At 32.8% G+C, this 18226-nt stretch overlaps 1 protein-coding gene across 1 annotated transcript; it reads right to left on the reverse strand.

Annotated features, from left to right (window-relative positions):
• Nucleotides 1–574: 574 nt before the first annotated feature.
• Nucleotides 575–17694, reverse strand: LOC111051571 (gastrula zinc finger protein XlCGF57.1-like). The gene is made up of 4 exons (XM_039432678.1): nt 17383–17694; nt 16882–16987; nt 4400–4482; nt 575–3552 (listed from the first exon to the last, which is right to left on the reverse strand). The coding sequence occupies exons 1-4, from the start codon at nt 17401–17403 to the stop codon at nt 1972–1974; spliced, it is 1791 nt and encodes a 596-aa protein (XP_039288612.1). The 5' UTR covers nt 17404–17694; the 3' UTR covers nt 575–1971.
• Nucleotides 17695–18226: the final 532 nt, after the last annotated feature.

An 18226-nucleotide genomic window follows, 5' to 3' on the forward strand; every position in this document is an offset into this window, starting at 1 on the left:
AGAAATAAATTTTAATTTGAATCCCGATTAAATGCCACGAGAAACAATAATCATTAGAGAAGATAAACCTTCTTTGATTGGTTCTCTTAGAATTTAATCATGATTAGAATTTAACAGGCTTCTGTGCAACCAGACCATGAACGAAAAGACAGCTCTTATGGGATTGATTGTGATTTAATGTTTACATTATAACATGATCGACTCAATAAAATGTCCTTTGGGTCAAATTATGTTTCATGCCAGAAAAGTATTTTCTGAACTATCCATGCAATTTTTATTATGCAATAGAAATAATAAATTGTATCATTGGCTACAGTAAAAATGTATTTCTCATGTTCAATATTTTCTAAATAATCACCTAATTTCGAAAATGAGCTTTCAATTATTAACTTAATTAAAATAAGCTTATTATTAACTGTCACACAGAACAATAAGTGATTGTTTACTATCTATGCAGAGATAGACTTAATTTATGTAAATTTTTAATATTACGTGATTTTTCAACACGAAACAAATTAATGAATGATTGTTGAATTTAATAAAATATTGAATGAAGACGTTGACACAAACATTGTTATTGGAAAATCAAGAGTTTTATTTGTAACATAATTTCTTCGCATTGATATGACTATGTATCACTATATTTTCACGAATAGAACTACCCTATAAATGGAAACTAGTTATAGATGTTTCTAAAATTTAGTGTGCAACAGCTCTTAAATATCTAGTCCTAAGCTATATAAAAAAATGCAAAATAAATTTACATTTTTTTAGATCAATAGTAGAAACTATAATAACAAATACAGTACAAGAACAAATATACATATTTAATATTATTTGATAAACTTCACAATTCACACAAATCATACATCTTGATAAGAATAAAAATTGTCCATTTTGAATAATCACAAAATATTAAATGCATTAATTAAAATTCGGTTGGTGACAGACTTGAATTATTTCTCTCAATATTAATTTAAACATTCATAGATACAATGTCATTCTCAACTAATTATGAATAATTGGAAAATTAGCAACAGGCTTGGAGGCCAAAATTTGATCCAAAAATAGTTATACATAAAAACATTTTAGAACTTAGAAACTTGAAGTGGTCACTACTAGTGAATAAAAAAGAGAATTACTTTTTTAATGCTGCTGAAAGACTTGAATGCAGCAGAGAATTTTCTAAGAATCAACTGATCTGGAGCTTAGTCCGACTAAGTTCTTCATGTTGCACAGAGAATACAATATTTGTTCATGACTTCCTTTCAATTAAAAATTAAAATAGAAATAAATAAATATATATATAAAATAATTAATAGAAATACTTAATTATAATAGATTAACACACATAATACTCTTGAGCATTCAGATACAACAAGACAAGAAATATCCAAATGTTAAGCCAGCTTGAGATAATATTTGAATTACAGTATTTTATTTGCCAACAGAAAAGTTATTAATTCCTTCAGATAATTGTAAACGGGATTAGTAAAACGTATCTCCTAGGGGAAGGATTGTTGTCGTCATCTTCCAATGACAAACATTTTAAAGGTACCTTCCCACCCCCCGAAATATTTCAATGACACACTTTGCGTCCTTTTCCCCACCACTGTTTAAAAGAACACACTTAATAGAGATTGGAACATAAACAATTGCATCTGAAAACACAAATCATGAATGCAAGCATGTTTTATTTTTGTAGGAGGAAATACACAAATTATTCTTAATAAGTGCACCATTAGAAAGCCGAGTAGAAATAAAGTATAAGAACATTTTAAAATGGTTTACAAATTGTATTTTTACAATTAAATCCTCTACTATTTGATCTTTTTAAAGTCTACAACACACCACCACTAGTCAAAAGAACAAAGAACAATTTCAATAAAAAAACTTACCAATAAGAAATCTAGTGACTAATTGTTAGAACTAAACCATGTGGGTATGGATATACTTTCTTAAATAAATACACTAATCAACTAGAAAGCCTAAGGTGTGAGTACGCATATGAACATTCAAACTATCAGACCGTGAAAACCTTTTTGTACAAACTGTACATTGATAAGGCTTCTCTTTTGTGTGAATACGCATATGCTTTCCTAAATAACCAGACTCAGAGAACGATTTCGCACAGACTGAACACTGATAAGGCTTCTCTTTAGTGTGAGTGCGCATATGACAAGTCAAATAATCAGACCGCGAAAACCTTTTTGAACAAACTGTACACTGATGAGGCTTCTCTTTGCTGTGAGTACGCATATGCCTTCCCAAACCACTAGGATCTGAGAATGATTTAGTACAGACTGTACAGTGATAAGGCTTATCTTTAGTGTGAGTGCGCATATGAATAATCAACTTACTAGACTCAGTAAAACTTTTTGCACAGACTGAACACTGAAAAGGCTTCTCTTTAGTGTGAGTGCGCATATGAATAGTCAAACCACCAGATTCAGAGAACCTTTTTGTACAGACTGTACACTGGAAAGGCTTCTCTTTGGTGTGAGTGCGCATATGAACAGTCAAAGTATTAGATAAAGAGAACCTTTTGGTACAGACTGTACACTGGAATGGCTTATCTTTGGTGTGAGTAAGCATATGATCAGTCCTATTACCAGAGGTAGCAAACCTTTTTGTACAAACTGTACACTGGAAAGACTTTTCTTTGTTGTGAGTGCGGAAATGAACATTCAAACTACTAGAGTCAGTAAAACGTTTTGTACAGACTGTACACTGATAAGGCTTCTCTTTAGTGTGTGTACGTAAATGAACAGTCATATAATCAGACCGTGAAAACCTTTTTGTACAAATTGTACACTGAAATGGCTTCTCTTTTGAGTGAGTGCTCATATGCCTATTCAAACCATTAGATTGAGAGAACCTTTCTGCACAGATTGTACACTGGTAAGGCTTCTCTTCGGTGTGAGTGCGAAAATGAACAGTTAAGTGACAGGAAGTCGTGAACCTTTTTGAACAGACTGTACACTGGAAAGGCTTCTCTTTGGTGTGAGTGCGCATATGAGTAATCAAACCACTAGACCAAGAGAACCTTTTGATACAAACTGTACACTGGAAAGGCTTCTCTTTGGTGTGAAAACGCATATGAACATTCAAACTACTAGACACACTGAAACGTTTTGTACAGACTGTACACTGAAAAGGCTTCTCTTTGGTGTGAGAGCGCATATGAACATTCAAACTACTAGACTGAGAGAACCTTTTGGTACAAACTGTACACTGGAAAGGCTTCTCTTTGGTGTGAGAGCGCATATGAACAGTCAAAACATTAGAGTGACAGAACCTTTTTTGACAGACTGTACACTGATGTGGTTTTTCAGCTATAGTTTTTTTTGATATACTCTCTTCTTTGTCTCCATCTTCTCCTATTTCCTCTATGTTACCCTCTCTCAATTCGTCCTCTCCTTCCATTTCTTCATCATCATCATCATCATCATCATCATCTTCTTCTTCTTTTTCATCATTTTCACTTTCGCCTTCACTAAATTGTTCAGTTTCTTCATATGAATCCTTACTACTACCAGCCGTTAATGACATCTGGAAGTAAAAAGACCAAATATTATAGATTAATTCATTAGAATAACAACTGATGTAATATCACACATGACAAATCACGTATTGTTACATTTCACACGATTGATATCGAACAATGTTTTCGCTGACTGAAAGAATGATAGTTACGTTTTCCATTTTCTTTAGGAGTATTCCAGTAGAGGCAGCAAGATATAACATGCCCCAAGAGTTTGGTCAGTTTGTTCTCGACAGCCGGTACTCTCACTTATGAATGCAGTGTGAGAGAATAAGATAAGTGAAAGAGGCATTACTACTCCTGCATCCCTACCACGCCAGCCACTCTTTTACCGTTTCAGTTGCTGAGTCATTTTATTTCTTGTCGCCTCTAGCAATAAAAGTAAAAGCTCATACAAAACATTCAAATGAATTCTGCCTTGATGTATTTATTACCCAATGTCACTTCATATAAACTCAAGGACTAACGTTTATCGAATATATATTGGGTTGAAGTTTTAGCACTACAACATTTCTACTTACATTCTCACCTCCTGATTTTTCATTTCTTGTCCAAAATTAATAAAAACCACTTATAAATACAAATTTACGTTACAAAATACATGAGGATTGAAAATAACTATGATGAAGATTAATAAGTTGCCTCTGACAAAATTTCTGACTTGTGGTATTTTGTTGATTCGATGTTCAGTCCCTTGATTCTAATTAAAAATAATTTTCCATAAATAAATTCCAATTCTGCAAAATAATCATGTCATATAACAAATTATGACTCATTCATTTATCCTCAGTGTCAAAATGGAAAATTATCATTTGAATGTACCTAATAGCTTGGAGATATTTTTTAAATACTTACATAATCATCATTTGAGCTCAGCTTTTTGTTATAGGTTTTATCCAGCACTTCAATGCGATGCGAGGCAGTGGGTAGAGTTGTCTCTGAAACATTAACAGAATATCCATAAATATGATGCTGGAAATATGAATAAGGGCACATTTCAAAAAAAGGATTTACAAAGTGAAAAATAACATTTAATAACTTATTATTGACCCAGCGAAGTGAGGTCTAAGATTCAAGTCAACGGTTTGGCATTTCTCTTAATGTTTATATGTTGCGCACTTACGGCGAAACGCGGTAACAAATTTTCATGAAGTTTGACAGGTATGTTCCTTTTTAAATTATATTTAATTATTAGACCTTATATATAAGGTCTTTGGAAATTTTGCATTTCAAGGATAATATAAAAGGAAAAAGGAACCTCCTTCATACGCCAATATTAGAGTAAAAATCTGGTGTGGTGCACTCACACAACTTTCCTTGCCGTTATGAAAATTGATCACCTGACGCTAGTGTTTACGCGCATCTCAAGTCTACTTATAAACAAAGATCTGAGCCAGCTGGTGACAGGACAATAACGCTGGAGACATACGAGGTCTGCTATCTCTTCATAGTGAATCATTTAATAGAATTAACAGATGAGTTAGGAATGGGGACTTTTGATATGTTTTCCTCCAAACTAGTCTCAAAAAAGCTGCAAAGTCAAATATTTTGTTTAAAACATTCTCTCCAAATAATGCCTTTGTCCAATATAGTCTATTGTTGCAAAAATGGATATTTCAAACTCAACACTAAAGCTGCTGCATAATGTCTAGGGAAATTCGTAAAAGTGTGAAATTATACATCAAATTAAAGAGAATTTAATGCTCTATAAGCTCATGATCAGCATGGATCTTTTCCATCCAATTTTAAAAAGTTATAAGAGCAAAAAATGGAAAAAAATTGGCGGCAAACGTGTATTTTTCAAAAATGTTACACCTTCAAGAGCGGATATCTTGGAAACTAGAGATATTAAAAAAGTTGTAAAATGTAATATTGTAGGAAATTATGTAAGCTTTAATTTGTTATATGACAGTCAGGTCCTTAGGATACATAGTTTTTGAGTTTTATGCGATAAACCAAAAAATTGCACCTTCAAACCACCCCCACCCACTTAGCACAGGGGGGTAGGGGTGGGGACTTTCCCTCCTTACCTCCTTACTACCCTAAACAGAACTGCGGGGTCAAAAATTGTCTTCCCAGCTTTTCCCTCTATAACCTTTCCTTGACTGGATTATAGATGTCTTCTGATTTTCTCGCGCTAAATTCCGGAAAGCGTTTATATGATAATCAAATCTGTGTAAGCATGATCTGATCAAATAAAAAGTTGGTGTATCAGTGTGAATGTGCATATGGTTTGGGACGTCGTTCAGTTATAAATGTTATTAATTTATTCTATTGATAAAATTTTTTGATCATTATTTGTTATTATATTCTTTAATTTTTATAAGTTTTGGAATTTTGAATCCTTAATTTGTTTTATTTTTACTTTTTTCATGAATATTTGAAATATTTGTTTTTTCCATTTTTGAATTAGGTGGTATTTTTGTTGTTTATATTATTTATTATTGTATAAGTTTGTATTATTTTTCTTTTTTCATTTGTATCTGTACAATTTTTATTGTTAAGGAGACATATTTGGGGAAACCCGTTGTCTCCATTGTGATTAAATAAATGAACTATTGATTGCGTGCAATAACGCATGCAATTAATAACTAAAATAACATAGTATTGTCTCTCGAACTTTCTCTGCTTTGAACTCGGGCTGTCCTGTTGCCAGTATGTCTTGAAGGAGATTAGCTTTTGATGTTTTCAGCAATAGATAGGATTAGATAGATTCAGGATAGATAGGAATCCTAGCTATAAGATAGGATTTTTTAAAAATAAAAACACATATTTCTTTTGTTAAGACGCTTTTTTTTGTTATATAATTAATTTTGTTCTTATTTTATTTTACTCTTGTTTTATTCTCAGCTTTATGTTTATTTTAAATCTAATTTTTTGAATGAAGAATGTTGTAATGTTTCAAGGAGACATAATAAGGGTTTAACCTGTTGTCTCCATATATGTATCTATGTAAATAAATGAATAAATGTTAGCATTTTTGATACACCAACCCCAACAGCCATTAGCAGTTTTCACACAGATACCTCGCCGACACGATATGCAGACAGGATTTAGGCTACTTGCACACTCACCGCTTTTGGATGGCCGGTTTTCACCGGCCGATTTTTTATCGGTAGCAAAATTTTAACGGCTACTTGCACACACACCGATTTTTGGACGGCCGATTTTTTACCGCCTGATTTTGTACATACCGGATGTTTCCGTTTCCACACGCTAAGTGCAGATTACGGGATCTTTATTTGATAATAAATTATTGGTAATTAGAATGAATTATGGATTCTATGTTTTGATGCTTAAAAGGGAAGATGCTTAAAAGGGAAATGGGTCTATGGTTATTTTTTTGAGATTTTTCGCCATTTTTGTAAAGTGGAAAGACTAGCTATTTTAAAACCGTCTGGGAAGATACCCTGTTTCAGGTTGTTGTTTAATATTCTAGCCATATGATTGGTAAAATGTGATTAGGACGAATAAAACGTAAAATAAAGGAAACTACTGACCAAATGTAGATATGGAATAAGAGGAGGCTGCGGTTTATAACTGCGCGAGGTCTACTGTTCACAGAACTACTAGTATAATTGAAAGTAGCTGCTGTTATCACAACTGAGACTAAGCAAAAATTTGCAGCAAAGAAAAATCCTTATTTTTGTGATTTACTATTGAAGACGATCACAAGACGTAAGTGCCAGTGCTCCGCCCTTAACAGTCAATAATTATTATCAACCCTCTACTCTAGGATCTAAATTGAGTGTTTTATAATTTCATGCTGAAAATTAAAAGTGTACAATTACTGTGAGATCTAAAAATATTGTCTATAAAAAATCAATTCAAATTATGAAAAATGAAATAATTTATGAAATAACGATAATACAGAGTGAGTGTTCTGAAAAAAGGTGGCATGATACCTCTCATCAAAAGAAGAAAAAAAATTCTTATTAACATAGGTCCGAAAATGCTTAGTTACCAAGTTATACAGCAGGGTGGAAGATTTCGTCTGCATTCATTTTATAAGCTCCTGGCTTATGGGCACCTTTTATCAGAGCACGACCGGGATGTAATGGAATAAGGCTGTTGGGAATTAAAACTCGAAGAAGAAATGAAGTTTAAATGAGAAACTACTTAACTTAGTAAGTTAAGAACTACATAATTTGAATTTGAGAATATGGTATGAATGAATGATATTAGAATGAGTAATAGTGAATACAGTATTGCATTAATATTAAAAAAATAGAGAAATGGACCTAACGTCATAATGTGGGATTTAATCAAGATTTCAGGAATTAAGGGAGACTGACTGTTATAACTAGCTATATTTTTTAGCATAAAGATATTTTATCTTTAGAGAGAGAGAGAGAGAGAGAGAGAGAGAGAGAGAGAGAGCGAGAGAGTGAGAGAGAGAGAGATTAATCATGATCAGTTAAAAGCATTCCAATTCAATAGTTATTTGTGCATCTAGGGACTAAAGTGCAACTTTTTCTCCCTGAGGGAAACTGTTGTCGCCCGATGGCGTAGCCGAGGGCGACAATTTCCCTGAGGGAGAATAAGTACTTTAGTCCCGTGATGCACACAACACCTACACCTCCACCTACACCAATACCTATAACAATGAATAATTTTACTACATCTTCACGCTTTCACACTATTTCAGCTCTATTTCGATTGTTAGGTTATGTTCAACCGTTGGTGGATATGAAAAAGTACACACCTCTAATGACGTTAGAGGTGTGTACTAACGTCATTAGAGGTAATGACGTTAGATATGAAAAAGTACACACCTCTAATGACGTTAGAGGTGTGTAATAACGTCATTAGAGGTGTGTACTTTTTCATATCCACCAACGGTTGAACATAACCTAACAATCGAAATAGAGCTACTTATTTCCTAGAGCTAAAATATTCCAAAGATCGAAATAGAGCTCTTTTACTTTTCCTCTACCGACCACGACAGTGTTGCCACATTCCTCATTCTTCAATCGCGGCGTTGTCGGACTTCTTCCCATGTTAATCTTATGGGTTTATTTTTACTCCCATGGGAGTAAAAGTGATCACTTTTCCCGCTGGGAATTATTTTTAGTCCCATGGGAGGAAAAGTAGTACTTTAGTATTCGATTCCAGGGTGTAAAATGAGACTTTTGATAGGTGGAGGAAAAATAATTTCCAACCTCCTGAGATTCAGAAGATTAACTAGATTTAGAATTGAATTGGAATAAAATACTAATGATGAAGAAAAATTAAGTCATAGCTGCCAGCAAACACTGATGTGAGACTACGAGAGTCAAGTTATATGGAGAAACTAGCAAGAACCCGTGCTTCGCAAGGATCTATTTTAAAACTTGACAAAATGAAAACTTGACGTAATGAAATTTTGAATAATTGAGAATAGGTCAATAACCATCCTTGGTTAATTAAGAATCTATAAGCCAAATTTCAAGTTAATTAGTCCAGTAGTTCAGACGTGATGATGCGTCAAACATAATTTTCCTATCCCGTACGTGCATAAGCCAGCTCTTTACTTTTATAATTGTTATAGATATAGTTAACGACTGCAAGAGATAGGACTGTGGAACAGAATAGTGGTGAAACTATGATAGCGCCAGAAGTGTCTCAAACACAATAGTAGGTACTACATGAACTTTTTAAAAGTAATTTGAAAAAATGTTAAAACAACAGAACTGAATCATTATCATTCTACCTTCATTCAGAGAGGCTTTTGTTTGAGCCGAATGGAAATCTATTTATAAAAAAATGAATGTCTGTTTGTGTGTATGTTTGTTTGTTCCCTGTAGACTTGAAAACTCCTTGACATAACGGCATGAAACTTTGGGAATAAGTTATGTTGTGTGAATATTGGGGATGGTTTCTGAACAGAAATTTTAATAGGGGGGACTAATAATAATTATTTATTAATCCATTTTACAGACATATGATTACAATTCGCCGTGCAGTTCGCTCCACAATATTTTTGCTATCCATCATAAGTGGAAACATGAATAAACATGCGAACATGAATACAGAAGTATCGGCAATTTTTTATTTGATTAAATTCATGTTTTGAAGAATTCATTTTTACGATTGATAAATTGATAGGAGCTTATAAATATTTTCTAATTCAAATGGAATAACTGAAAAAAATAATGATTGGATAAATACCAATATTGAATTATTGTTGACCAAGAACTCAGTACATAGACAATTCATTCAACTAATTCTGTATTGATAAAATTATAATCATTTTCTCTATTGATAATCAATTTCATCAACTAACTGGAAAAAGTTCTTCAATTTCCATGAATTTATTAATAGAATTATATAAATCTAAAGTGTAGGTCATATCTAAATTCACAAAGAGTTCGATTCTTGTTGGCAAGATAGATATTATTCAATGCAGAAATCATTGTTATTTTACTAAAAGATAGGATAAAATTTCTCTTTCAGGGTGAGTTTTGACAACCCACAAAACTCATTTTTCATTTGAAGAAATAATATCAAAAAGGTGCATAGGAACTTACTTTTTTGTTCAGCTTGCCAAAATACCCCTCATTTCAATATTAAAATTTTTGACTGACTGTACAGTGAGTCAATCATTCTATCAAGGCTTGAATAATTTTGAAATTTTAATTAAATAAAAATGGTAGAGAATATTATCATGTAGATATCAACACCTTTATTTAAAAGACATATTAACTGCATGCGTTTTCATATTGCCGATACAGCATTGATAAAACTTTAGACGTTTATTTAGCAGTCTCAAAAAACTGTTCTAGCTGAAAACTAATAATACCTACATGCCACGTGTAGGCTTATATCAGGAAAACGAAGTTCAAAACGATGGTTTTCCTAAACATAAATGTTTTTGAGATAATTTCTTTGATGCAGCTGTTTCACATTCACCATTATAAATTATACAGAGTTTGTGAAAATAAAAATATTTATTGTTTACCAAAACAATACTATTATTATATTAATGATAATAATTAATTATTAAAACAATACTTTTATTATATCAATAATAATAATATTATTAAACATATTTATCAATTATCAGAACAATATTATTGAGGTTGAGTGGAATCAGGTAGAAAGCAATAATAGAACAGATGTTCTTTTTTGAATTTCTATCATATTATTTTGTTATTTCCTGTTAGAATATCACATGTCAATAAATAAATATTATCTCATTTCCATATGGCACTCACCTTACTATGTTCATAACCTTACTCAATATGATCCTTTTTCATCCTTTGAAACCCTTAGAGGCAAAATATCTCAAAATCCGTTCTTAGTGCGCGTCTAGTATGTTTGAAGAATATTTGTGCAAAGTTTCAAGTCTGTAGGACAATTAGTTTGAGCTGTAGTGTGATTTTACATCAACATTTTCGAAAAATTCCCTCTCCTGGACCCCCCTGTGCTCCTGATCGAGATTTTTCTGCATAGATCTAATTTTTTTCCGTAGCTGAACAAAAAAGTTCCTCATGACTTTGCTGTGCAATGAGCGGTTAAAAAGTACAAAATTTTGGGGGGGCCCCAGCTCCCTCAGGGGGGCAAATTTCTGAAAATCCTTTCTTAGTGGATGTTTTCAGGCTACCATAAACAATCGTGCAAAATTTCAAGTTTTTAGGCTCAGTAGTTTGGGCTGTGGTGTGATTTCAGTCTGTGTGGGCTTAGCCTTTTATAAGTATATATAGAGATAGAGAAGAGAAGATAACAGTGACTAAATAATTAAAAGATAAGAATGAATCAATGGCGGAATCTTAGAGCAAATATAGAAAGAGTTAGATATACAGAGTGTTTCAGATATAGTGTCGAACATTTTAGGGTATTGTTCCTGGATAATAGGAGACTACTTAAATGTTGTATTTGAAGTGTCCAAAACTCAGTGGTTATCCTTATAGCTGCCATTTTGTTTTTTTCACTTGAGAATTTTCATCTAAAAAACGAAATGTTGATCTGAAATTTGGCATGAATATTTATTTAAGCTATAAAGACTCAACTTTAAAAGATAAAATAAAAACTTTTCGATGTAAATTTTCAAAATGGCGGCCATTTTAAATTTTTGATTGAAAATTCAACGAAAACCGTTCACTTCACAAAAAATTTACAGGAGACAAAAAGGTTAGCGAATTTTATCAAGATTTCAAGGATAACTTACTTATTAATAGTGGTCGAAGAATAACAGAGAAATTTCTTCTTTTCGTACTGCATGCATGACCACTTCTCACCATTTAAACATCAATATTAAATTTTCAATTCCAATAATTGAATTTAAGATGAAGCTTTGAAACTAGGTATGGCTCCAAATGGCCATCTTGCTGATTTTACAATGCTTTTCATGTGATCTAGTTTGTTCATACAGTACGAAAAGAATTAATTTCTCTATTATTCTTCGACCACTCTTCTATAATAAGAGAGAGTAGGGTTGTGTTAGTTCGTGTGTTCATTTGTTCGCATCAAAACATGTCAACTTGTGGATTGCATACCGGAAAAACGGGAATGATTTAGATCTCCAAATTTTGCACATAGATTCTAAAAATATCAATCTCGTGCACCTGGAAGCCAAAATTTTAATTTTCCTTCTAGATTTTTCAGAATTAATGTTTCAATTTCATTAATGGTACATTCGATTTCATTAAAAATCACCAAATCATATGGTCGAAATTAAAAAAGGAACATCTGTTTCTATATTGCTTTCTACCTGAAAAACATAGTTTTGAAACTTTGTTTTCCTGATGCAATGTTTAGGCCTACAGGTGGCATGGATTATTAATTTTTCAGCTAGAACAATTTTTGAGACAAAGTGCTAAATAAACGTCTACAGTTTCATCAATGCTGTATCGGCAATATGAAAACGCAAGCAGTTAATATGTCTTTGAATGAAGGTGTTGTTATTTACATAAAGAAATTATATTCTTCCATTTTTATTCAATTAAAATTTCAAAATTATTCGAGCCCTGATAGAATGACTGACTCAATGTACAGTCAGTCGAAAATTTTAATATTGGAATGAGGGGTATTTTGGCAAGCTGAGCAAAAAATAAGGTCATATATATGCACCTTTTCGTTATATCTTCAAATGAAAAATGAGTTTTGTGGGTTGTCAAAACTCCCTCTGAAAGGGAAACTATTCAACTTATTCTATCTTTTATAGTAAAATAATCATCCATCCATGTATCATCTTCTATACTATAATACATGAAAGAACTGGATTATAAACGTAGCCTATACAGGTGTAAAGTATAGGTAAATTTTATGTTTGACGCATTATCACGTCAGAACTACTGGACTGATTAACTTGAAATTTTGCATATAGATTCTTGCTTAACCGAGGGTGGTTATAGACCAATTTTAAATTCTTCAAGATTTGATTACATCAAGTTTTCAGTTTGTCAAGTTTTCAATTATTTTTCATGCTTCCAGTTTGTATGGAAGCAGCAGAAGATTTCTCTTAAAAGGGAAATTAGAAGATAGGTATGATTGGGGATCCTTTTCGAATGATAAAAACAGGTTTTCCGTCACACCCAATTTTTTTCCATTTTGAATCCAACTTCTTTTTTTAATTGAAAGGTGGTCATACTGATTTACTTGAAATGCAGCATATAAATTCTTAATCAACCGAGGATTCTTATAGGCTTATTTTGAATTCTTCTAGATTTCATTACGTCAAGTTTTAAGAAAGACCCTTGCGAAGCACGGGTTACCTGCTAGTAATAAATAAGGTATCCTTGAAATCTTGATAAAATTTGCTAACAATTTAGTCTTCTGTAAATTTTTGTAAAGTGAACAGTTTTCGTGAAATTTGCAATCAAAAATTTAAAATGGCCGCCATTTTGAAAATTTACAGCGAAATTTTTTAATTTTATTTTTCAAAGTTGAGTCTTCATAGCTTAAATACTCATGCCACATTTCAGATCAATACATTTCGTTCTTGAGATAAAAATTACTAAGTGAAAAAAAAAACAAAATGGCAGCTATAAGGATAAACGCTGAGTTTTGGACACTTCAAATATTTTTGGAGACAAACATTTTTAGTCTTCTATCATCCAGGAACAATACCCAAAAATGTTCAACACTACTTCTGAAACATTCTGTATAAGTAATATTCGTACAAAAAATATATAGGCTATTATTTTATAATATACTGTATTATGTTGAAGAGTAAACATGAGTATGTATAGACGTTACATGAACTGGATTTGAAATAGAATAGAGAGATATACAAAAGAAGTAATAGGTACCGTAATAAGAAAACTAAGTTACAAATAAATGGAAAATAGTAATACAAAAAAGTATAACCACATTAAAATTGAAAAACATTGAAGATATTCATGACTAGCAGTTGACCCGTGCTCCGCAACCGCAAGGGACATTTTTAAAACTTGACAAACGGTACCTACTGAAAACTTGACCGAGTGGAATCTTGAAGTCAGACATAAATATGCCTAGAACCATTCTCGGTTGATTAAGAATCTTTATGCAAAATTTCAAGTTGATCAGTCCAGTAGTACAGGCGTGATGATGCGTAAAACATAATTTTCCTATCCCGTACGTGCAAAAGCCAGTTCTTTCCTTCATTATACAGTAGTAGTATTGATACGCCAAAACACTATAGTCCGTACAAATTTACTTCAGACTTGGAGGAATATGCAACACAGAGAAATAGAGAGAGATCAACCAATTACAGTAATTAATAGTCATAGGTTGCGCAGTTGCCAATTTGTCAGTCGTCTGACTGCTTCCAGACAGGAAACTTTGCTTGTTTAGCATGAACACATGAACAGTGACTAGAATTTGAGGAACGCTGGCCGCTTTAAAACGGCAACATCGCGCCTCTGTATCCCTCCCACTTAGTGATGTAAAATTCCCGGGAATTTAAGAAATATAAGGATGAATAACTTATAAATTGTAGTAAGTTCAAAGAAAACAGTAATTTGAAGTTCATAGACTGAATATATCATTCAATTGCACCACTATTATCATGCTACTTTCATGTCTTACAACTTGAATAAGATTTTTTTTACTTACTAATAAATGCCTGTAAATCAGGTAAACAAAGTCAACAAAGTATTGAGTGTAATTTAACTTTCATTGCATGATTTTATTCAATTTCTCCGCACAAAAATAATTGACCCCCTAAATAAAGATTAGAGTAGAATATAAATCCAAAAATTAGAAATTATGAAATACAGCAAAATAGGCTAAACTAAAACAAGGAGCATACTCGAGTTTAATTCAATATTAAAAAGAAAATAATTCCACAGCTCACATCCTTTCAAGAGTCTCACTCAACTTGTAATAAGATACTAATCCAGGCAACGAATGCTCAAAAATATATAGAGGGAAAAGTTTGGAACCCAATTTTTGAACTCGCAGTCCTTTTAAGAATAGTGAGGAGGTAAGCATATAAAAAGTCCTCACATCTACCACACTCAACACTAAAACTGCTATAAAAATTGATGGAAAGAATAAATTGATGAAATAATACATTAAATTGGAGAGAATTGAATGCTCTACAACTAACTGTCTTTAAAATACTCCTATAGTCCAGTCAATGGAAGATTATAGAGGAAAAATTTTGGAACACAATTTTTGACCCCGTATCTCTTCTTCTCATGATAGTAAGGGAGTAATCATATTAAAAGTCCTCACTCCTACCCCCTGTGTAAAAAAATTACATTTTTTCGATGCATTGTTGTTGAGTAATAAGCCCTGAAAGTGCAAAAAGTTGGAAGAATAACTGCCTTTTCAAAGATTTTACACTTTTAAAAGTGAATATCTCAAAAACTAAAGAAGATATCACAAAACTCTACTGTACAAAGCTTGTAGGAAATTTATGTAGCTTTATTTTTACTCAGTTAGCCATGTCTCTGAAATGCATTGTTTCCCAGTTACATGCGTGTCAGCCAGAAATGAAAAAATGCAACTTTTAAACTAATGTATCCTCATCTCAAGCTCAAGGAGTAGGGATAAGGACTTTTGATATGTTCACCTTCTAACTAGTTCAAACAAAGCTGCCAAGTCAAATATTGTGGTCCAAACATTCCCTCCCAATTGATCTGAAGATTTCAGACTCAACACTAAACTTAACGGCTGCAACAATCGTTGGGAGATGCGAAAAATAATGAGACCATAGATGAAATTGAAGAGAATATAGGCCTAATGCTCTGTGAGCCCATGATTAGCACGGATTTTTTCAATGAATCGTTAAAAAGTTATAAGGCCAAAAAGATAAAAAAATCGGGCTGGAAGGGGGTTTTCTTCAAAATGTGATACCTTAGAGAGCTAATAGCCTACCTAGAAAACTATGAGAGATATGGAAAAATGTTGGAAATTAAACTTGTAGGATAATTTGTGAGCTTTAATATTATGATTGTATTCAAACAAAAATTTCCGAAAGGCGCCTATTGTTCGAGATATATGCAAAAAACAAAATATGGCACTTTCAAACCACCCCCACCACCTTAGCACAGGGTGTAGGAGTGAGGACTTTTGATATGCTTACCCCCTTACTACCCTTAAAAGAGCTACGGGGTCAAAAATTGTGTTCCAAAATTTTCCCTCTCTAATCTTTCATTGACTGGACTATACGAGTATTTAAAATACAGTGAGTGAGTGAGCAAAACCAGGCTCAAAAAATGATGATTAATTGATTATATCAATGTAAAATGTGGCTGAGCTTGATCAATATCAAATAGAATGATGATTTATTGATTATATTGATGTAAAATATGAGTGGAATTGATCAATTTCAATCATTTTTAGAACAATATTTTATAAATTCCCTCAAGTTCCCATAAATTCCCAAAATTTCTTGGCCTCGGAAATATTGCCAAATCATAAGTTCCTTCCCACTGGGAATATTTCCGATCCACATCAGTATGAAGAAGGAATCATTTTCTTTCCTTTTTTCCTTCGTCCTAGTACCCCCAGAAGAAGGGAGTTTATTACAGAAAATATACCGTGTAACAAAAACATGAAAAATACACTTACAAAAATAAATCTTACAAACAAGAAATGAAGAATAATAAACAAAGCAAGAATGACAAATGATAAGAAAATTCCATTTCAGTGGAAAATTTAAAAAATTATACACCAGACGAAATATAAATACTCCCAAAACCTTTTAAAGAAGGTTTGACTGGAGGAGTCAATAATAATAAAATAAAAAGTGGAAGAAAGTTGTGATGAAGGAAGAAATAAGTGATGAAGAAGAGTGCTAGTATTTAAGAAAGATAATGAAGAGAGAAATAAGAGACTCTGACTGTCTTAGCTTGCTATATTATTATACTGAACCTGCTTGTAATCCAAATGTAGAGCGGAAACTTTACCCTAAATCAACCAACCTTTGTTAGATGGTCGTAGGCCTACTTTCTCTTTGTCTCCGTTTTCAAAGTCTATGATGGCTTCATTTGGGATTGCTTCCTCCACTTGTGCAGGAATGGATGACACCTGCAAAATACATTATCGTTATAAATGAATGACGACACTCCCACAGCTTATAAAAATACGTTAAACTGTGATAAATGGGGTAGGAAATCGCTACCGTATGTTCAAGAATAGTTATTTTTAAATAGGACAGTACCTACCTACATGGAAATTGCAGTGGAAACACTTAAAATAGCAAATAATAACTGAATCAATGACACAATGGGTTACAAGCGATGTAAAGAGTGACAACAGTGATTCAAGCCTAGGAAAATAAAATGCACTTACGATCCTGGGAAAAAGTGAAACAAAACTAATAGTCTCAAGACAAAATAGTCTCAATGATAATAGTGATTGAGGAAAAGTACGGTACCGTACTTACTCAAGTTTTAAATTGTATGGATTGATTATTTACTTACCGGTACTTGATTACTCGTCATTATTACACAGAATCTAGACTTTTCCAAAAAAAATATTTTCAATAATTATGTTGAGCTGTTGTAACTTGAGTAGGTGGTTGATTACTATGACTTGAGTCACCTTGAGTGTGAACTGTGAAAGAGGAAAGAACGAAAGACACACTGTGTTAGGCTTGTTCCTTTGTTCTTTGGACTTTCGACGTACCCTAGCCTACTTTCTCCTTTGTGCCGTTGCCTTAGGATTGTAAGGAACTATAAATTCCCTACCGTTGCCAACTTGTGTTGTGTGACGTTGAAGTTGTACAGCCAGGTACAGCGGCTTTCGGGTTTCAGGCTACACTTCATACGGTTTACTTCAAATAACTGCCACTTGGTAGTAGCACTAGTCGGAGTCACTTGTACATTAGCGGTTAATTCAAATGCTTGCATATTCGCAATGCTAACTTTGCATAATAAGTTACTTTGAAGTTCACAATAGTAGGATAAGATTTGATTCCTGCGGGACACTTGATGTGTTGGTGAAATGAAAAGATTTTCGATTGTTGGATACAGTGATACATAAGATATCACAGAGATAATTTTCAATAAAAATTAAAAGCAGCGAAATCCAGATTTATGATGATTCTACTTTAAATTTAGCGCCAGAAAGTGAAGGATTCCAATCAGCTGATCAGCTTATTCCGTTTCTTTCATGCTCCTTTGAGGCAAAAATTGGAATCAGGAATAGACTAAAAATCCAAGTAGAGTGCACCCTTCAGCGCTCCAGTGAGTGTTTTGTCAACTACAGTGAAATGGCAAAATTCCTGGATTTAAAATTCTCTATCAACATCAACCAATTTTTATA

The sequence above is a fragment of the Nilaparvata lugens genome, chromosome 1 (genome assembly GCF_014356525.2).
Source record: "Nilaparvata lugens isolate BPH chromosome 1, ASM1435652v1, whole genome shotgun sequence".
NCBI classification, from domain to species: Eukaryota; Metazoa; Arthropoda; class Insecta; order Hemiptera; family Delphacidae; genus Nilaparvata; species Nilaparvata lugens.

Coding starts and splice junctions, on each gene's coding strand:
- LOC111051571 (XM_039432678.1), bottom strand. CDS start 17,403: ATGACGAGTAATCAAGTACCG. Junction 4,483..16,881: donor CCTACGACCATCTAACAAAG/GTTGGTTGATTT, acceptor TTAATGTTTCAG/AGACAACTCTACCCACTGCC. Junction 3,553..4,399: donor TGAGCTCAAATGATGATTAT/GTAAGTATTTAA, acceptor TTTTACTTCCAG/ATGTCATTAACGGCTGGTAG.